Source organism: Pagrus pagrus, assembly GCF_965226575.1.
Source record: "Pagrus pagrus genome assembly, chromosome: 13".
Lineage (NCBI taxonomy): Eukaryota > Metazoa > Chordata > Actinopteri > Spariformes > Sparidae > Pagrus > Pagrus pagrus.
Genome location: NC_140197.1, coordinates 18745447 through 18768235, shown reverse-complemented (window position 1 = coordinate 18768235; position 22789 = coordinate 18745447). Strand labels below are relative to the sequence as shown.

At 45.6% G+C, this 22789-nt stretch overlaps 1 protein-coding gene across 2 annotated transcripts; it reads right to left on the bottom strand.

Annotated features, from left to right (window-relative positions):
- Positions 1-1159: 1159 nt before the first annotated feature.
- Positions 1160-17680, bottom strand: gprc5ba (G protein-coupled receptor, class C, group 5, member Ba). Of its 2 annotated transcripts, none has more exons than XM_084371434.1 (4): positions 16873-17680; positions 7326-8357; positions 6923-7068; positions 1160-4556 (listed from the first exon to the last, which is right to left on the bottom strand). In XM_084371434.1, exons 2-4 carry the CDS (start codon positions 8353-8355, stop codon positions 4512-4514), a joined length of 1221 nt encoding a protein of 406 aa, XP_084227560.1. In that variant the 5' UTR covers positions 8356-8357; positions 16873-17680; the 3' UTR covers positions 1160-4511. The 2 variants fall into 2 exon arrangements, with proteins under 2 accessions (XP_084227560.1, XP_084227561.1); XM_084371435.1 differs by having other exon boundaries at positions 6947-7068; positions 16873-17674.
- Between the last annotated feature and the right edge of the window lie 5109 nt (positions 17681-22789).

The window sequence follows — 22789 nt, the reverse complement described above, 5'->3', positions numbered from 1 at the left end:
AAACGAGACTGCTCATGGTGACTTAATATTTACTAAACATTTATCTAAATGCATATTCTTTTAAAGGATAAGTTCACCCAAAAATGAAAATGTACTTACTCTACTTACTCAACCCCATTCTGACGGGAAGTTGGGTAAAGTCCCCAAAACATTTCTGGAGCTTCACAGCAAAACAGTGTTGCAGCATTCATCCAGCATAATTTAAGTCTCCAGAAGCATCAAGATCCCAAATCGTTCTGAAAAGACATTATTTTAAACCCTTTTAACAGCTAAAAGTTTTGTTTTATTTATTTTTTTGCCTTTTTGTCATTTCACCCGAGCCCAGGATGAAGTGGGTGCATGAGCTTGACATGTCGATGGTGTAAGTATTGTTTTTCAAAACAATTTGGGATCTCCAGGCTTTTGGAAACTTAGATTGTGCTGGCACGCTGCATGAAGCATTTTCTATTTCTGTTTCTTTTCTTTTCTTTTCAGTTTTTAAACAAGTCCCAATCTATTCAGTTTTGCGATGCTGCTTTGCTGTGAAGCTCCTGAAATGTTTTGTGGACTACAGAGCTAAACCTTTCCATCAGCATGAGGCTGAGTAGACAATGATTGAATTTTCACTTTTTGGGGGAACTTATCCTTTAAGGCAGTGGTTCTCCCCCTTCAGAAGCTAAAAAAAACGATCACATACCCTTCAACTCACAGTTTTGGACAGGAGAAGCAACTACTAACAGAGGATCCAAGTTGAATGTGTGTGAAAGAAAATGTCAGCAAACTCTTGTTTATTTTCATTACATAACTCAAATTTGTTCAACTTAGTTTCCCCCCAGTTTCAGAACCACTGCCTTCAGGATTCAACTATTATTTTGGTTTCAAAATAACAAAGGACTTTAGCTCAGATTTCTTGAAATTCAGGGGGATTTTGACTAAAACCCAACAAACACACAGACGCAGTGTCTCCGTTACATATTTTATCCAACACAGGGCACTAATAAGTTTACTGATCGAATGTCCCCTCTTGGTACATTACTTGACCTATAATCACTAATTATAGGGATCCTTATCAAGAATGTATATATTGTGCATTTCAGTTAAAAAACACTGATATAAACTCGTGTTGACCTAAAAAATTAACTCAGGCTCTTCAGAATAAAAAAAAAACCACCACATCCAATTAAAAGTTAACTACAAACATGACACTTTTATTGAACTTTTTTTTCCTGATTCAGTTACAGAAACAAGAGAGTTAACTGTTTTTTTCTTTTCTTTTTCTAATCAGGGGAATAAAGTTCTATACATAGGCATGCTGCGTCACTGCACAGTCACAGCTGTGAAAACCAATATCACCCCTGTCAGCTGCCCCGCTGGAACAGTCTGAAGGCAAGACAAATCAGGAGAGGACAGGCAAGGACATGTCAAACCCGGGGAGGATGGGTGTTCAGTGGGCTGCCCAGGGATGACAAACTTAACATATAGAAGTTTTGTGCAAAATTTCACCACAGTCTATTTGATTTTTAAACACAGAGACGACATCAGTCAGAAGATTCTCTTTTTTTTCCCCCTCCAGTCATCAAACCAACAGATGAAGTTATAATTAGGTCCAGTGATGATGGCATTTTGTTTCACACTATTTCGGACCATTCCCCCCCCCGCCGCCGACGTTTAATCTCTTTGCTTCTCAAGAGCCAGCTCTCTTTTTGTGTTTAAGAAAGCACAGACATTAAGTGTGTCATCTGATATACACGGAAATTATGATTGCTGTCACATGACCCTTACATAAATAGAGTTAGTATTCAAAAGTACGTCTGAGAAAGGTCTTACATGTAGAAATGGTGATAAGCATGCACAGATAGGTAGTCGACAAGTGCAAAATCTACAAAGTCACATGTTATTGTTCTTTTTTTTCCCCCAACATCGAGTGAATTCATCACAAGAACTGAAACCTCCCCCCTCGCCTCGGAGTGTTGACACTCGCAGAGCTTCGCCTCGTTGCTGCTGACCATCCAGAACCCTGAGGACGGTTCTTCTTCGCGGGCTACGACGCGCTGATCCCGTAGCCCGTTTCTGACCAGGGTCGGCCCAAACAGAGCCTGGCATAGCAGGACAGGCTCTCTTTGGGCATGCTGGTACCAGTCCTATTTTAGAATAGCCAGTGGGTAAGATATAAACACACAGCAGAGTCAAGGGTTGACCCTTAGTCTTTTCTTAGTCGAAGGTTTTTGTAAGACCAAGGGTCACCGACATGACTGCTGGAGGGCTTGAAGTGAATTTTTTCAGCCCTCCCTGCTCTGTTGTATCACTTAAGTATCACAGATTAATCTTTGTTTACTGCATGAAGTGCCAAAAGTTATTCACAGCCATTGTCATTTTTCTGAAAAAATAAAAATAATTTGTATCCCCGTAACTGTTACAGCAAAGAGTGGGACCCCTGTCTTGAGCGAGAATACTGCGCAGGAGGTACAACAGACGTAAAATCAACTTATATAATTTCCTTGAACATTAATCAAACAAGAAAAAAAATAAAATAAAAGCATATCTAGTGTTGGCAAACAGTTCCAAAATACTAGTTTTTAAAAAAAATAAAAGACACCAGCGAGAGAAAAATAAAAGCATAATGGTAACGACAAGCAAATGTATGAGCGCAAAGCAAACCAGTTAAAATAAAATTTAAAAAAATCCCCAGATAAAAACAGTTTGCAGTGGTCAGTCATGTGATACTGGTGTCTAAACTCAGCCTACAGTTAAAAAAAAAAAAACAAAGTAAACAAGCGAGCAAAGCTTTACAGCACTACTATGTACACAGCTTCTCGGGTGAAGAGAGAGCTGGTGTCACGATGACGGGAGAAGGGCGTGAAACGGAGACTCCAGTGAAACGAGAGTCCTTCTTGGCACGGAGACTTGACCTGTGGCCGACCGCAGAGAGACGGGAGGTGGATGAAGAGGAGGAGGAGGAGGAGGGAGGGAGAGACGCTTCACCAGATGAAGAACCACGTAGAGCAGAGCAGCGTGGGCCGCCCCCACATCACACACACCAACACACACACAGACCAGGGAGCCATTTTCTCACACCGACTGAGGGGATTTCACTATCTCATAGCCCGTCTCTCGCTGTCTCCTTCCCATCCATTTGATCTCCCTCTTTCCACCTTGCACTGTAAATCTGATCGCTCCAAGGCTCTAGGATATCTCCACACGGCTCTATATATAGCCTGTCACTCACATTTCCACTACTGTATCTGCATCCGTGTTGTTCCTGTGGTTCCTCGCCGGGAGGCCGTGTGGAGGAATATTTTAGCACCAGAAAGCAACCTTGACTTCGAGTTCAACTCCCGACACTCATAAAATCACAACAGTCACGTACGCACGCACACATAAAACACAGATAGAGGAACCAAGAACGGCAGACCATTTCATTTCCTCGCTCCGTTTCCTGCTGATATAAAGTGACAGTTTCTCCTGGCTGGTTCAAACCGCCAGTGGCCACCGGAGATGTGGGAGAGCAGCACACAGTAGTCTGACCTAGATTCATGAAGCGGTGCCTACCCACTGATGAATGACGCCCTCCTCATCCAATCAGAATCCACTCCACTCCATCGTTTTTATATATACTTATATATATAAATCGAACAGCAGTTTATTAGCAGCTTGTGGTCCGTCTGTTCAGGCTGCTTTTGTTTGCGGTCACCGGGAACGTCTTTTTTTTTTTTTTTTTCTTCCGACCGGCTTCACAGTTTGTTTCACATTTTGCAAAGTGTCCATGCAGGTGGGAGGATGAGGCGAGGTGAGCGGAGTTATGTGTTATATTCACAGAGAAATGAGGAGGGAGACGTGTTCGAGGGTGAAGCCGAGGGGTAACAGTCTGGAGAGGGAAGGTCTGTCGGAGCGGTAGAGTCGAGGTGAAGGGTAGCACACACGCACACACACGTTTATTTCCTCTCATACACACCCACAGAGGCTGGATTCTTTTGAAGAGGGCGGTGCTCGAGCTGTACACTTGCCCATGTGCTATGTCTTTCACCTACGCTGTGGATGGATGGAGGACAGAGCCAAATGTTTCCACTTGAGGAGCAGCAGAAAAGACATCCTGGCCGACAAAGACGAGCGATAGAGCAGGAAAAAGAGACAGATTTCACAGTTTTCGAGGATGCTTACAGTGCTGTAGTCTCGGAGGGGGCAAATCAAAGCAAAAGATAAAGAAAAAATGCGTGTTGACGTTTCCAGATCTGAGTTTGTTTTGCTACTTGCTGGTCGAGTTTTTCGACCCTTCTATGGAGATTTGTGCTTTAGCTCTGTCCTCCATACCCTAATTTCCCTCACGCTCACACACACTCATACTATGGTTGATTGGCACACAGTCAGTGTTAAAGTCTGTACACAGAGTGAAAGGGCCCTGTTGGCGTCCATGTTTTAAGTCCAATTCAACCAGGCCGGGCCCCTTCGTCGTGGAACCCTCCCTCCTCCTCACCCTCTCCATCCTCTTCTTCTCTTTCATTTTCTACCACGCATCTTCTTTCCGATCCTCTCGCTCACCACAGCTGCCTCCCCGTGTAGGTTGGAGGTGCAGAGGGCACCTGTGGAAGGAAAATGAAGACTTTAAATCATCAACGATCTGGATAGCATCGTTATACTCACACATGCACATGCACACAGTGGCTGCAAAGGTCGCGTTTATACTTTTTGCTCATGCTCGTGAACAAATCCCTCTGAGTTTTAGGACAACATACATCTCTGACTGTCTTCTTGTGTCTTCTGGTAGCTGTCCCAGATTTTCAGACGCACCGCAGAGTAGCTGCATTTAATTATTTGTGCTCTAAAAAGCTGGAACAAACCTCCAGGAGATGTAAGATCTGGCCCACCTCTCACCACATTTAAAGCAGCCACAGGAAACGCTCATTTTTCGTTGATTCTGGCGGCTCCTGGGTGCATTTGTTTTAGCGGCGCGTGAAAGAAATACGCAACTTATCTTTGATACTATGTATGTATCTGTTTGTGGCTATGTAATACGATGACAGTGAAACACTGTTAACTCTGGTTACATGTGATCCGACAGCTAACAGATTTGCTGCTCTAATAATTCTGAGTAATTTTGTTGAGCTAAAGCTTTAAGATATCAACATCCTGGTGATGTCACGTTGTCTGAATAACAAGCTAACAGCAAGATATAGCTCAATAGCAAGGCTAACATAACATTTTACATTATAAGCCAGATGTTCTGCTGCCGTCTGACAAAAGATACAGAAGTATCCGCTGCCGTAATACCAGACTACAGAGCAGCTTTTGTCCTGAGGCTGTGAGACGCCTCAATTCTTCGTCAGACTAACTATACAGTAGTAGTCGAAGTTGAAGAAGATTCTTTGTCACATACAATGTAGGTCACATAGAGGCATCAGTATAGAGTGCTGCAGGACTTAAACCTGGAAATAATTCAGCCTTGTCTCAAAGTCAATGGAGTTTTTGAATGGGGTTTCAGTTAAATGCCTTAAATAAGGTCTGTGGTTACCACAAACTTAAGATTTTCACATTTTACGTCAGTAAATTTATCCACACTTGAATTAAAAAGTGTCGTCTTACATGTGTTAAAAACGACGGTTGCTAAGAACTGGCTGAAGTAGTAGTCACGGACATTAAACATCATGCCGAACACAGAGACTCATCTACTCACTAGCCCGTCTTTACAGGCCAACTTTAGTTACAAACAATTCTAACTCATCTGCTTTTTGACAAGGGAACCAGAATGATGCTAACTTCTGGGCTAGCCCGCAAAATAATACGATCAGGACCTTTTTTCATAACCAGTGAAAAGTTCCTTGTAGTATGTTTAAGTTCTGATCCTTAATGCTTTTCATTACCTTTAAAGCAATAGTTTGACATATTGGGAACAAAGTGTATTTGATTGTTTGCTAAGAGTGAGATGAGACAGTACCACACGTTCATGCAACACCAGAAGGTGGTTAGCTTAGCTTAGCTTAGCACAAAGACTGGAAACAGGGGAAACAGCTAGCATGGCTCTGTCAAGAGGTAACAAAACCTTCTAGGGCTCACTAATTAACATTTTAAACCTCATTTGTTTAATCCGCACTAAAATTGAAGTGTAAAAACGACACCTTGAGTTCAGAACAGAGCTGTTTCACAGTGTTTCCAGTCTTTATTCCAAGCTAAGCTAACTATGCTGGCGTTAGCTTGATATGTACCAGACAAACAAGAGAGTGTTATTGATCTTGTCACCTGACTGTGTCAAACTCTTCAGTTAACTCAGGCTTAAACGCTTAATCATTATCCACCTTGCACTCGATCCTACGCTCTCTCCTGGTTATTCAGTGCTTTCATTTTACACAAAAACACTAATAGTGCAAACTGATGGTCTACGCGGAGCAGCTCCAGGAGAAGTCTCTGCTTTCTCTCTGTCGGATAAATCAGCACGCCCAGCTGCAATCTCTAGGAATAGTGACTATGAATTATCTTTCAGTCAGTAGAGAGTGTGTGCCTCAGCGTTTTAGCCTCCAGTGGTGTGTTTTGCTGTTGTGTGGCGGGCTTAATTCATAACACAGTGGCTGGAAAGAAGTTCACCTGTGCCAGCCCGAGCGCCCATTCATCCTGCATAATGAAGAGGGTGACAGGCCAGCGGACAGTCGCATCACTCAGTGGACAGATAGCATCGCTTCTTATTTACACACACATGGAGGCTCTCGCACACTCACCCATACACAAATCAATGTCAGATGAGTGACCATTTGTGACAAACCATCCATGCATGTGCCCACAAAACACAACACGCACAGGCGCATGACCGTGCAACCACAAACTGATAATGCACACACACTCACACTCACACCTCTCCCTCATTCTTGTCCAATGACGTACGGTCCGGAACGCACAGATGTGCATGCAGTCTCGTCGGCGTGGTCGAATGAGAAAGCGGCGTGTAAGCGGCGTGTACCTGTGATTGGGCGGATGTACTCACCGCTCCCCCGTTCAGGATCATGGTCATCTCGGTGGGCTGGTAGACGTTGCTGCGGAAAGGAGCGCTGGGCCTGGCGCCGGTGTTACTGTTGTGTTGCCCGGCACCGCTACCGCTCCGCAAGCCTGGCATGGAATAAACAGAGAGGCGGACAGAGATTAGTAAGTGTGACTCACCACATCATTGCTGCCTCTTTTGAAGGAAGAAGCACTTGAAACACGCAGTGTAATCCTGCGCCACAGACATTTCCTCCTGGACTTATTTCTAGCCACGTATGCAAATATTTCCTGGTGTTCTATTAATCACTTTGGCCTACATTCCACCTACAGCCTGTCCGCACACATTACGCCTGTCTGCTGCAAAATATTGGACTGTACCGTACCTGCAGTGTTCTCGTCGTTGTATCCGTAGCCCTGGTTCTCCACAAACTGCCTGTGAGACAGAGGGATGTCTTCATCGAAGCTGGTCTCCCTCATGCGTGTCGAGTTCTGGGAGGTGTCGAAGTAATCCGGGGCAGTGGGCTGTGGAGGGGGTCTCAGGCAGATGTGGGCTTCAGGGATGGCATGGAAGATCAGCAGCAGCCAGCCCTGAGCCACTAAAGCAATGGCCAGCGCCGGGTCATTCCAGTCCGGGGACCTTCCCAGCCAGGCGTTTCCGTACAGATAGAAGCCCACCCAGGCCACCCACAGCAGCAGCGACAGCAGACAGGTCACCAGCAGCCACACGGCATTGCAGCGCCACTGACGTGTCTTCCCACACAGGGCGAGGGAGGCGGCAGTCAGCGCGGCTAGTAGGAGGGCTAGCACATAGCTGCAGGCTAGTGAGAAGTCCATTGGCAGGTACTGACAGGCAGCTCGTCCCTCCCTCAGCACGGTCAGAAGTAGCCATTCGGCGGCGATGATGCCCTGCACAGCACTCAGACCCAGCGCAAGGCCTGTTAGGGCGCAGCCACCAGGGCTCCGGCGCTCGCGACCGAGCCTTCGCAGGCGGACGCCCTGCACCAGCAAGCAGGAGAAGCAGACTGCAAACAGAAGACCCCACAGGGCCCTGCGGAGCAAACATAAAGACTCATCCTGCTCGATCAGGTAAGCAAAGCTCAGGCCGAACAAGCCGAGGGTGCCGAGTAGCAGCAGGAGGATGGGTCCCACGCCGCTGCGCTTCTCAGCCTCACTGATGAAGCGTAAACGGCACAGCAGGATTAGGGCGAGCAGGATGGCAGTCAGCACCCCACCAGCAGCGACCGACTCGACAGCCACACCCCATATGGAGTCCAGGTCACAGAGCAAGGTGTAGGGACGCACAAGACCCCAGCCGCAGCCTCTTGGAAGAGCCTCGGAGTTCTCAGAGTCTTGACTGGTGGCGCGATGAGCAACAGTCAGCAGCAGCAGGAGGAGGACCGGGAGGAACGCCATCTCTGAGAGGCCAGAAGACAGAGGAAGGAGAAAGTCAGAGAAATGTAGAAAAACAGAGAGAGAGAGAGAGAGAGAGAGAGTCGATCTGGTCACAAATGTTTGAAAGGCAACAGTTGAGCAATCATTCATTCCCAGCAGTAATCATCCGCCTGTGAGTGACAATACAGACAATCAGCCACTGCTGTGATTTAGAGAGAGGAAACAAAGGACAGTAGTTCATGCAGGGTGAATGACTGAGGCCTTTCCAAACACACAAAAGCACACACACATCCTGTCTCACTAATGGTAGCCCATAGCCCTGCCCTTTTTTGAACCTTTTAAACGCTTTACAGTTTCATTTTGAAACAAACGTGGCTGAAAAATACCCACAAACCCAGAAAAGCCCAGAGAAGCCGCGTTCAGGTCATTCACAAAGAAGAAAGGCCGGAGTCCGAGCAGCTTCAGGTGCAGTATTTGTCCGGTCTTGTCCAGTGAACCGGCTGCCCCGAGCACTGACAGGAAAGCTGCACCATCATGCATATTTTTATGAAACAAACGATGATACGGAGTAGTAAAGTAGCGCGTACAAGCAGCTCTACTCACTATCAGGCAACTAGCAAGGCGTGTGACAATGCATAATACACTGCAGAGTGCACAGCAATACACAGCGCCTGGAGCACAAGTACAAACACTCGTATACTTTTGTGTCCTGGAGAAGAAGAAGAAAAACAACTCAGCAGCACTCGGTGTGTGAAATCAATGCTGTCTCAGTCTACCTGTTCCTTTATTCATCACAACTGTCAAACACACACACACAAAAATGCACGTTCTTTCGTTTCATTGAGGATGATCTGTGCTGTCGCTTCACCTGACAAGCTGTTTGTTTTACGAGAGGCTGATCCGTATTTAAAGCCACCATGAAACCACACACACACACACACACAGATACAACGCACCATTTTGCCAGGTTACTGTCAACTGTCTTTCCACTACATCGCTAAGCTTTCAGAAATTCTTTCCAAGCTGGCTCATACGTTAGTGTGTCAAACAAACTGCTCTCACAGAAAACACGCACGCTTCTTAAGCCCCTCGATGCTTACAGCTACACTTTGGATTGTTTATTTCAGAGGACTTCAATCTTGCTGTAGTTTTGACATTAAAGGAAATCCATCAGTGTCTGTGCCACAGTGTTTACATACCGAGTAAAGGACACTGGATATCCCTAGCTTAATATTCTCTCTCCCTGCCAGTAAGTCAAGGAGAGTTACACGGTCAGGCCATCAGGGGGGAGCGGTAGGTTTAAATACACAGCAGGCAGGGCTGCAGGTCACACACAGTCCTTCCAGCAGGTAGTTTATTAAGTGGGACGGACAGAGATAAAGAGACAGACCACTAGATTTATTTTATCAGGACGAAAGCACGGAAAGAAGTGCATTGAAGTCTGCTGGACCTGCACAAATATACTCGGACCAGACTTGATTTTGATTGTATGACCTTTTCTCCAGAAAGCTTATAAAATATGACTGTTATAGATTAAACTACCCAACAGTATCCACCTTAATCCTAGCACCCATGATACGTCATGCGACTTGTGGCACGTCCTGTTACTTAACCAAAACCAAAGTTTTCCACGGTAACACGATGATAATCCTCGTTCTTCAAGTGATTAGTATGGTGTATCACTTGTTAATGAAGATCTTGGTTGGCGACTTTATCGAGTGAATATTTCTAACAGTGTTATTATTGCTCAACACACTTAGCCAACGCTCCTGGAGCATTGAAAGTGCTGCCGGTGCATCAGTTGTCAAAATACTTATATCAGTTCTGCCCTGCACCGGAAGTATCACCCATAATTGTTTCCCCATTAATCTCCCAAGGAAACTCTTACTCTTATCTCCCTTATATAAATATTGAGATCTGAAATTATTAATATATTAATGGATCAGTGAGGGTTTTCTGCTTCTCCTCATCTGAAATTACAGTTCACAGAATCAATTTGAGGTTTTGCCCTTTTAGCTGATGGGATTCTGCCCGCGCTTCAACCTCGGATGACGGAGGGAATCGCAGCGGGCAACAGGGCTCAGTTAACTGTCCTCCCACTGACCCAGACTGGGACTGAACAGAGCCTCTGAAACAGACCAGGGGATACAGTTCGGAGGTGATTTACAAGGCGACAAGAAGACACGGCAGGCGGGGACAGGAGAGGCATAAAGCGGCAGAGGAGCCAGAGAGAGTCGGGCATCAGCAGCGGGTGAAAACAACGTGTACAGCTGGAATATATTCACATCTTACTCGCATCACATTTATTTCAACCACACCAGAGGTGATGTGGAAAGACAAATCAAGACTGTGCTGGTGAGTTTTTTTTCTGTTTACATCGAGTTTGAATGAAGTGTGCTTTACGATGAGTTAACAATTATTAAGCTTGTCTTTGTTCATTAATAGCGAGAAACCTGAATTCAGAAGACGTGTGGTTGCAAAATAGGTGTAAGAATATTGGTTTTCTTGAAATTTTGTACGTTTATTTTGGTATTACAAGACACGTCAGGTTGGGGCTAGCTGGTTAGCATGCTAGCTTCATCATGTATCTTCGACACAATACAAAGACGTCTTTAACATAACGCCAACACTTATCTTCCGTTAGACAAAAGCTAATGTTAGCATTCAATCAGTTCCTAGCTAGCATTAGGCTACTGTTTGATAGCGTTAAACGATACGACGATATGATAGGAAAGGCATAAATTAGCTCTGAAATATTGACCCATGTCTCTGCAGTGTTAGCTCGGAGGTGTTTGAATGCTCACTTTAGCTAATGGGTTATCAAATATGTATATGTGGCCTAATTTCCCTCCAGATTTTCACTGTCCAATAACTTTTCAGCCTCTTCTCGAGGGGTAAGTGATGAAATGATAACAATTGGGCAGATTCCCTTCCTTTATATGACTTTAATGCTGGTATACATTATTAACATTATTCCAGAAATCCAGCTGTGGACGACAGAGGAAAATGGCTGCCGTGTGGATAGTTTTGTTTTTGTACTCTTTGTACTTTTGCACAGAAGAAAGGGGGTAAGTTATAAATAACAACATAATTAACATTTTTAGCGAGTCTCTATCGAAATAAGTGGTTCAATTCTTCCCCATTTTTTCCACATACACAGAAAAACAAACTCACATGCATGCAGATGCATCCATCCATTTATTTACAGGCTTTTGAAGTGTCTGCCCTGATATCCTTTAAAAAAAAAAAAAGCAGAGATTTTTAGGGCAGCGGTTGTTTACGACTTGTGAAATATCATTATTTACTTCTGCCAGACCCAAGAGGGCGTGAAGAGGCATGTGTGCATGTATGTGTGTGTTTGTGCATATTTATGCTTTTAGAGCTCTTTCATGTATCCTTCAGAGATTTACACCCTCCAAATTCCTCCTCACGCCTCCTCATTACTAAAATCCTTCGCTCCCTCGTTTCCTGCCGTTAACTCAGCCGCCTGCCGCTTCCTGTCGTCTCCTCTCCCTTCCCTCCTCGTCGCAGCGGCTCGCTGCCGCTGGTTATTATTGGTCTACATTAACATCAATCAGCGGTTATGAGTCACCAAAACACGCACACACACAAACACCTTATACCAACATGAATCTCTGCTTTCTCCTAACATCATGTTGTTGTTCCGGTGGGCTCCTGATAACCATGGTTACGCCCCCCGTCTCCAAATGACAGGAATAAAAACAAAAGGGAGCGAGACAAAGAGACAAGCCGAGCAGACTGCTCCTCCTCTGTCTTTTTTGGTACTTTTCTTATTGTCTTTCTCCACCGCCTTCTTCCGTCACTTCCTTAATGACAGTGCCTGTAAAACCACACAGTGGAGTCAACAACAAGCAGACACTGTATCCCAGCAGGCCGGCGACCGCTTTTTCATTCGCTCACCCTCTCACCCTGTCACTCCCTCTCGCACAGATGGTTGCTCTGGCTGCTGCTTTTTGAGTTTGACTTGGCGGACTGGTGAGCCGAAAGCTGAAGGATGCACGCAGAGAGGGGCCACACACACACACACCACTGCTCGACATGCAGTGCATCGACGCACACCTACAGCACACACTTGAGTCCCTGCTTCTCATGTGAGTCATGTGAAAAGAGAGAGAGAGAGCCCCTGGCCTTCCGCTTTGTGCAGCGCAGAGGATGCTGCCGCCGTCTCATCCTCCCCTCCCTTCCCCTCCCATCTTTCTAGACATGTTTCTCTCTCTGTCACTCCTGCTCCATGCAGCCATTTCTGTCCTCCCCTCCATTTAAAATCCTCTATTCTGCCGGATTTCAATGCCACCTCTCCTCCAGAGTCTCATCTCTCTGCTACATTTGAAGACGTGCTGTGAAAGATGAGCCTCCTCTCCCTGCACATTTCCCCCCTCTGTTTTCACCCCCAACATCTAATCCAAAACACACCCCTCTTCCTTCCATTTTGGCTTCTCTTTCTTCCCTCCTTGTACCCCTTCCTCCTCCTCCTCCTCCTCCCTTTATTCTCGCTGTGTATCTTATGTAACCGGGGAAGGATCCAGCTCCTGCCAGTTCTGCTGCATGGCTGCTGTTTCTCAGGCATCATCTTCCTCAGTGCCAAGCAGCCTGCTGGCGCTCCGAGGTCCATCTTAGTCGCGTATTCTGCGCTCATGCCGCACGTGTCGCTCACGCACGTCTACACAGGCTGGCACAATGCCCATGTGGGCGCTGGCTCCATTTGCATGTAAATATAACATTCTGCTCGGTGGCATGTATTATGCATCTGTGTGTGAAGGCACCACATTCTCACACAAAGCTGAATGTGGCGAGTATGCAGCGCGCATTCCTTACAGCGCTCGCACCGGGAATACGGGCGTGAGAGTGCAAATGTGCACCACTGCAGTCCTTCAAATGTGATCCAGGACAGGCAGACACATTGTAATCTAGCGAGCCGTCCTGTACAATTACCTCCTGCTATAATTATCAGACATAGCACACAACCAGATGCTGTCTAATTACCGCGGTGATAATTGGGAGGATTATTGCGTTTTGACGACGCGCTTCAATTCTCATTTTTTTCCCCTACTGTTTTATTTATATAGTCTACTGGGGTGATGATGGAGGAAATGTGCGCGCGTGTGTGTGTGTAGGTATACGGCCGGAAACACACTGATCCAGCTGTCGAGGTGAGCGGGTCATTTACAGGACCTGTGCTAGCATCTGCTCGCTGGTGACGCCACCGGAGACTCCAGAGACACTGCCGTACTCTTCCACTGTCTCCTCTAACACCGACGGACCTTTCCTTTTCTGACAGCGCATAAATTTACATCTTACATCAGTAGCTGGGATTACATAAGGCCTTTGATATCAGTCGTGTTAAATTAGCCCCGGCCTGTGTGGACGTCCTGAGTGTGATTTACTGTGGAATAAAAACAAAATAAGCTCCTCTGCTCTAATAGCCAAGTTTGTCATCAGAGAGTGTATTTATCAGGCGCGACATCGTTCTCGAGCTTTCTTAACCTTGTCTAGTGAGTTTTGAGGGAGGGACCTCAGCTTGAAGTTGCTCCTAGAGTTAAAGGCCTGAAATAGCAAGAAGAAGAAGTGGAGGGAGTAATGAGTGCCACAAAGAACCAGCCTGTGATAAGCTGAGATTCGGGCTGCACAATTAATCGATATATAATCGAAAATCGCATTACGGCAAGTGCAATATCCAAATCGCAGAAGCCGAAAAGGGTAAAGTGTGCAGCAAAAGAGCCTCATAATGAAGTACTGTAGAGCTGCGGAGATGTTCGGGCCTACACACCTCGTTCTCCAGATGAAAGATGCAAGAAAGTATCGTGATTTTACTAGTTTTGTCATGTGAATCCAAAATCGTGATACAAAATGAGCATTGTGGAGCCGCACCTGAGATCTTAGATATATTACGTCTTATATATGTCTTTCTTCCTCTCTGATTCACGCGTCTATTCATTCTCAAATCTCTTTCTTTCCACCCAAGCATTTCTGACGTCACTAAGACGGCATTTTAACATTCATCCTCTGCAGGATGATGAAGAAGCACCGTTTCTGGGAGACAGAAACGCCACTCAAGAGCCGAAACGGAGAGAAAAAAGTGCGTTTTTAAAAAAAATTAACCAGCTCGAAGTGGATGTACTGCAAACACAAGAGGATGCTCATCTGCAACAGGAAGCAGATAAGGAGCTCTGTCTGATTCAAAAACACTTAGGTCACATGGTTACTGTTGCAGGCCACGAACTTGTGACTTTCAGAGATGGTCTTATCAATCGTGCATTCAGCTCGAGACAGAGGCCTCCTACGCAAAAAATTGCAAAAGCACAGCCAATTTGCATGAGACTTTCAAGAGGATATCTTTTCCTGAAATACACAGACCTGACATCACAGCTAGGTAACGTAATGTCCCGTTCATGGTGCTGCATTCAGGCCACCACTGGAAACTCACTCAACTTCCTACTTTAAAATAAAAAATGCACAATAACCATGATAGCAACGCACGCCCTGATCCGTCTTTGCCTCCAATCTCCACACATCTGTAAGCCTCGGGAGCGACATCACCAATCCCTCGCAGCTGGTAGTGGCAGATAAAAAAAGACGGGAACAGAAAGGGGATGAGGTGGATGTCAAGGTATGACGTATGGCTGTGCTAAAATATTGAAAAGGAGTCTGTGAGGACAAGTTTTTTTTGGGGAAAAAATAGTCACACGGGGGACAGGAGAGGCAAAAAAGACATGAAAAGAGACTGAAGGGGCGAGAAGTGGTCGTCCATTCATGGCGCCGGCCTCCTGGGTGTCAGCGTGAGGAAAACTGACAGTGGAAGTATTTTCCCCAGCCTCCTCAGACACCCCTGGCCATCCTAATTAGGCCTCATTACCATGTGACTGGGCTCACAGCAAGACCATATGCTAATTGACTTAACAATTAACAGCGCCAGCGCCCCCTTGTCTCCTCCCTCCTCCTCCTCTTCCTACAAAAACAACTTGGTGGGGTGATCGGTCAGATGTGAAGGCATCCTAAAAGAAGCACCCTGAAAAGCAGAGCCACAGACCTCTGGAGTCATGTGTTCCTCTCGCATGTGATTTCTTCTTCTGCGATGGATAAAAAGATCTCACGGTGGGATGAATGTGTGTGTGTGTGTGTGTGTGTGTGTGTGTGTGTGTGTGTGTGTGTGTGTGTGTGGAGGAGGAGGAGGAGGAGGGAGGGGGGGTTGATCACAGGAGCTGGGAAAGATCAGATCTGGTTAGAGAGTGTGATGATAGTGATCAGAGGAGCAGCCGGATGTGATGAGGAAGAACTGGAGCGAGCCATGCGCCTGGAGCGTGTGTGTGTGTGTGTGTGTGTGTGTGTGTGTGTGTGTGTGTGTGTGTGTGTGTGTGTGAGGGGAGGAGGGATGGAAGGAGAAGCACAGAAGTTCCCATGTGTGTGTGGGGGGAAAAAAAAAAAAACACGTCCGCACAATCATCCAAACAAGGTACATATGGCATCAGGCCCCAGGAGCTACTGTAGCGTCCTCCTCTCCCGTGAGGACGCTGACTGGCTCATGTGAATAAACAGCTCCTCTCTCCTGAATATTGATTAATGATGGGAAACAGAACACTCCAAAAGAGGCCCGGGAGCTTTCTGAGTACACAAACACTGCACTGACAGCGGCTCCGGGCTCGTGTGTCGTCCATCTATTCACCAACACAAAGTCAGTCCATACATTGACTTCCAATCCCCAACAAACTCCCTTTGTCTGATTGGACTCCAGTGGGCATTTAAGAGTAATTTTCCTTCCCAGAGTCTCCTGAGGAGGAGGAGGGGGGCGGAGAGGGGACACCCTTGTGGTTTTGGCTGACCTAAGGAGCAGCTTAATGCAAACACACATTTAGAGAATGCTCCTTTTTTTCTCTTTTCATTTTCAGCACCCCCTCCCTCCTCTCCTCCTTCCTCCCTCCTCTCTTTCACTTAACAATACGGGCCACATGGGAGGGTCCCTGGGGCTTCCAGAAGAGTGTGTTTGTTTGAGGGACACTATTGTTGCTGAGATGTGTGATCCAGAAATAGAGAATGACATCTAACCTCTGAAACCAAAGGATGGAGGTGACTGACACTCCTTAAAATATCAAAATGTGCTGTGGGGCTTAAAAATGGAGGCACAGACCACCACCTTTTTTTTTAAAATATCCTCGTGAGAAAAACGTGCCACAGCCGGTCAGTGGTTAGATTTCACACAGGTCAGACTCCTCCGTGTTTTCAGTTGAGCCTGACGTGGTTTTGTCGAATGGCCCTTGAGGTCAGGGCCATATGTGCCGAGCCCCTGCGCGTAAATCCCTGCAACATGACCTGTGTGTGATTTCTGCAACACACCGTGCGCCCTTTACAGACAATTTGGTGCATCGACTGTCATTGATGCAACTTGCAACACCAGCCACAAACCCGAGCATTCAAACACACCTCACATACATCGTCTCCACAAGGACAGGACACCCCGCTCCCCCCCTCTGCCCTCCCCCCCATTCTTATCAATCAACATCCTACATGATGAGCAGCACGTACCTTTTAATCGACGTAAACAAATCCGCTGGAGGACGAGGGGCTGGTGCACAGCAGTCAGGTACGATGGCAGACGGAGTAAAAAATGTCACATTTCGGAGTCAGCTCCGCTCGCTGCGTTTGCGTATTCTCTCTCCATCCACATGGACTCGACCAGCCCAGATGATTCCTCCAGAAAGCCGGTGATGCAGCCCGTTGTCCTCGCAGGCAGAATGGGCATGAATGCGTGAGTTCCTGACGAGTCCAGACCGGGTTGTGGACGCGATTCTTGATCGTTTTCCCCCCTTTAAATCCTTTGTTCAGCGGTGCGCATCTTTGACTTTCACTCTGCGCCAAATAAAGGAGCGATCGTCGGTCAACCACACGCACACAGCGAGGAGAGATCCTGTGGTGCGCAGAGACGGCGCCGGATCCCCTTCTCCTGCCGCTAATGCGCCGATTCACGCCGCTGAATGTCCGACTTGACGCTCACTGCTCCCCCGCTGCACATCTCCCGACTGAGCGCATCACCAAAACTGCGCTCCGCGTAACGTGCGTACTGATAATCCACACACACACTCTCTCTCTCTCTCTCTCTCTCTCTCTCTCTCTCTCTCTCTCTCTCTCTCTCACACACACACACACACACACACACACACACACACAGATAGTGACAGCTCTTCAGTCCCCTCTGACTCCTCTCTGTCCTCCCTCTCTTTAACTGTTTAACACTCCGATAAATTAATTGGAGCCTGACAGGGAGCAGCTTATTAAACCCTTTCTAGACGCGCACACACACTCTCTCTGTCTTACACACACACACACACACACTCACACCTCCTCCATCTATTGTTAATGTCACTGTCACAGGCTGTAGGCTACGCACAATGTGAACTCTCTATGCCGAGCCTGCCTTAGTCCCACTTTGTGTTTTTGCCTCGTTCACTGCGTTAACTCATAGGAAATATGCAGATGTCGTGTCAAGGTGAACTGTTATAACACGACTTCCGGTTGTATATTTCAGAATAAAGTTTTAAGGATAAGTTCACATTTATGTAGAACTCAAACCACCTCCTTGTGAAAAAAATACTTTGATAGAAATCTGTTTCTGAGCCAGAGGAATTGAAAATGGGCAACTCTTTTTTAATCCAAAGTACTTTACAAGTTGCCTCTCATGCCCACATTTACACACACACACACACACACGGTGATGTCATAAAATTATGCTAATTGAAAACAATCGTCATCAATTAAATATATTTGCTTTTAAAATAAAATATAATTCCATTTGTCATAAATGTATACTTTATTTAAAGGTGCACTATGTCAACATTTTTTTTTACAAACTAAATAAACAAACTCTTTTTTCATGACTGAATAAACAAACTGACCTTAAAGGACAACGCAGTTTCATACTGTTTTACTTTGTTTATATGTGGCGGACCCTGCCACCTTTCTAGCTTCAAACAATGTTCTGGGACCTTATTTTCCTCTGAGAACAGCTTGTTTATTCAGTTCTGGGGAAATAAATATGTCTGAGTTTGTATTATTACCTCATTATTATTGTAAACAATAAAAGTTAGAATTTCCAGAACTACACAGCGCTTTAATCAGGAAGTCACAGTGAGATCGAGATCTCATTTACAAGTGGGACCTGAGTATAGAATAAAATAAGATCCAACAGAAATCAAACAAAATGAAAATGGAGGTGGTAATGACAAAGAAATATGATAAATAAGATAGACAGCCGCATGACAAGATGCAATCTGAAATATCTTTGGTGCAGGTATAAAATGAAGTTAAAGTATAACAATATTCAATAAAATATGTTTAAATAAAAAAAGGAACAGGAATAAAAGAAACGAGAGAGCTTTTCTTTCAGCGCCTTGCAGTTCCACTCGCCACCATTTTCACTTCACAAGCATTAGAGATCTGCCACTACCTGACAATCACACACTACACCCATCATGTCATTATTGTCAACTTATATATCAGCTCTGTTGACACTCTTATTTTGAAAGTACTCTAGCCTGTTTTCCGGGTTTACCGTGCTCATCTGTGGGTCCTTGACACAACTACAACCTGCTGTGGTGCTTATTATTTCTCCCTCATGTCGTCACATGCTTGTCGCCCCAGCTGCTCCAGTCCATCTACCAGGGAGGCCTTCAATGGTGGAAAACCCCCCCCTCCCCAGCACACACTGCCCCCACTGCCTCCACCCCCACCCTGGACCTCCATCCTGCCTTTATTCCGGTGCATGATGTGAGCCGGTGGAAGTGATTTGTGGCGGTGTTGTCACAATTCGCACTGCCTCCCAAAACTGTTCCCTCTGCAGACAAGCAGGAGCAGAGCGTGGCAGCCATGACACCTCTGACCAGGTGATCATAATGCTGCTGCAACTGCAAACAACCCAGTGATTTGGGGTGCTTGTCTACATTTTGTCGACTGTGTGGGAAACACTGGGAACCACAACCGGTCACACACACACACACACACACACACACATTCTGCATGGGATTGCCCTCTTATTACCCCTCCCTCCCTCACTTTCCCTTTCACACACTTAAACGCATAAATACATGCAAAGTGAGATGACATGCAGGCTCTGGGCAGTAAGGAGGCGTATCATATGGAGTGGCAGCTGAGGATGTGAGACTAATCTGACAGGTGCAGGCCGGGAGAGTGACAGCATGGGAAGAGGAGGAGGGGTCACCGCTCGAAAGAGGAGGACTGAGAAGATTAATGGTTCTCTCGCTCTATCAGCAGACAGGCGTCATCAATATCGTCCTTATTGTCTTTGCTATCGGCGGCCAGAGATTGTGTACGGAAAAGGGCAATCAGTGCACCATCACACGTAACTTATCCCAGTGATTTGTAGGATAAGAGTGTGTTTAAGAGGCGTATTAGCAGGTAGGTACTGAACGTGGAACTGTGTGGTGGTGCGAGTCCTAAAGGTTTAAACTATATGTGATTTGGGGAACTACCCTGTTTCACTTTCTCGCTGACAGTTAGATGAGTAGATTGATCCCACTCTCATGTTCGTGGGGCAAAATAAGCCAGAAGCCAATTAGCTTAGCTTGGCAGAAAGACAGGAAGCAGCGGGATACAGCAAGCCAGGGAACAACACCAGCTAAAGTAAACACAAGCAGTAGGCAGCACGGTGGCCAGTGACGATGTGGCGTTGATCACCGGTTTGTACATTTTACTACAGTAGCAATTATGTGCCACCACCGCATGTTGACAACATGTCATCACTTTGCGCGGTGAGAAATACGTCAGAATTCAGCTGTTCACCTGGGTCTTACGTTTAGATCACAGCCGAGCCGAGGTGATAAAAACCTGTGTCCACTGCAGAGTCAATTGATCCGGGTGTAAATGCCGAGCGTGCACATTCCCATTGCACACAAAAGCCTGATCGTAGTGGGTTTAAGTGGGATTTTTGACCTGTGGAAAAGAGGTATTAGTGTTGCTCCTAAAATGGTTTGGTTACCTTTGGACAGATCGGCTGGCTGTTTCCCCGTATCCAATATTTATGCTAAACTAGGCTTAACTGTTTGGTGTTAGTAGCTACAGAAAGAATATTTAACAAGGTGAAAAACAAAATAAATCTGCCGTTGAATGAGAAAACATCACTTACATGGCTGTTGGATGTGTCTTTCTATCTAATTGTATTAGTTTTATGACAAACTGTGACTTTTTGGAGTTGAAATAATATCTTTTATATTGACGAACATCATATGTGTGATTCACGGCACAATTCAAACAGGATCAAAAAAGTATTTCTCTCCATTGCCATTCACTACTATACAAAGTTTTTCTGAATTAAGGTCCTGTGTTGGGGTGTGACTTCGCACTTTTACTGTACAAACAACTCAAAAACTAACAGTAATACAGTTCATTCTGATTTACGGATGTGATTTATGCGAATGGATTGTCTGGTTGTGAGGTGGTTATGTGTAATTTGGCCTCTTTCTTGCCAAAGCGATCTTAAACTGAGTGATTAAGCATTATGAATGTCATGTTTGCATTCATATCCACGGTGCCATCATCAGATATAAGCAGCTCAGAGGAGGACTCCCGCTGCAGTATTTATAGAAGGTGACAAGGTAACTGTGTATCACTATGATCATGAGTGAGGCTCAGTGGCTGACTAATATAGCTGTACAGACAGACAGCAGACTAACTCGGGCTCTGCCTGGTGAGTTAATGAGGAAAACACATGATCTTAAGTGTCATGTGTCTACTGGAACAACAGTGACTCAGTCTCCGTCTGTCATGTTTCCTTTTGGTTTATGTACCACATGTTGTATGTGAAGACTGTCTCTCTTATCTCTGTCTCTTTCCCTTAAAGTTCAATTTTCCCCTCAAAAATGTTAAACCTCCGCATGGTTTCGTCTCTGCTTACTCTCTCCTTCCCCTCATCACATTGCCTCCTTGCTGCCCGGAGGTCGCCTCGCCTCGTCTCTGCTCCGCACAATGAACCACAGAGGTGACAGCAGGGTTGCCAACACACAGGCCCGCACGCTGCATCTGTTTCCAGCGACGTGAATCAGGATGAGAGCCGCTGACCTCACAGGATACATCAACTATGACAGGATGCAGGTGTCCAAAATTAGCAGGAAGACAGTCTAATTTTAAAGATCACTGAGTTTCCACACACACATCCCTTTTTTTAACCAAAAGCAGTATATCGTACGTGGGTGTGAAGTAGGACAGTTGGAGCTGTTTTTGTGCGACAGTTATTTTGTGTATAAATACGACAAGTGCTGACTTTTATTAAGTCTGACTCAAATACTAATTTCTAAATATGTGAATAGAAGGACCAATAAACAGTCATAGCCCATAAATGTTGACATATACTAAAAAATATAATGCAATATATTAAAAATACATTTAAGTATATGGAAGGAGTTATATTTGACATATGACATATATTTGACTATACATGCTAACATATTGCCATCTTCTTTACTCTCCTCTGCTCATTGTAACATTGTGTTCATGAAGTAAAGCACATTTATCCTCCAGCTCCAGTTGGCATTCAACAATAAAGAGCATAAACACTCGACTATGGAGGTCACCTCCGCGGATCACTGCTCCAATGAGGTTAATAAACAGGAGTGAAGATAAATCCACATTTTAATCCCAAACGTCTTTTGTTTCGTTTTGATAAAGAGCCCCGTAGCAGCAGAGATTTAAAAACGTATTACAATATGTCCGTGTGTGTTTGTGTGGCAGTTCAGCCTCTGACTGACCTCACAACTCGCCCCAAACTCAAGTTCTGTCTGTTGTTTTCTTTCAGTCCCTGTCCACTTCCTTCTAGTCTCGGTGCATTTTTTATGAAACTAAATCGGAAAACTCACAACTTGGTGCTCTGGTGCCCTTTCATTTCACACTAAAATTTTAAAAAAGGTGGTATGTGTAGTGGGATAATCCTGACCTCATCTGTTCGTCATGGTGACGTAAACCCTCCGGCTGTCACTGCTTGTTCAGGATACCACAAAACCTGTAGAGGTCACGACCTTTTGAAGTAGCATGGCCCAACGGAAGGAGGGGAGATATTAAAGGTCATCTAAATGTGACCTTGTCAGGTCAACTTAAAACAACATATATGTAGATCTGTAGATGTTCTGTATCTGGAGGACAGGACACATACATTCCTTGCACAAACACAAAAGTCTTATCTGAACACTTCAGAGACGACCACATGGACCGTAGCACACTTGTTTTCATTCACTGAGCCTTGGAGACCTTTCTGTCGGCTCCTCAGGTTTCTCAATGGCTCTAAACAGGATTTAACCCCTGGAAGGTCAGGGTGAGGTCAGTGGAATAAAGGCAGCTCTAGGATTTACCTTCCTCCTCCATCATCCACTCACCGTGTCAGCATGCTTGAAGTGACATATTGTTTTCAAAGGACCGAGGTGGATGAAGGATGCTCTTT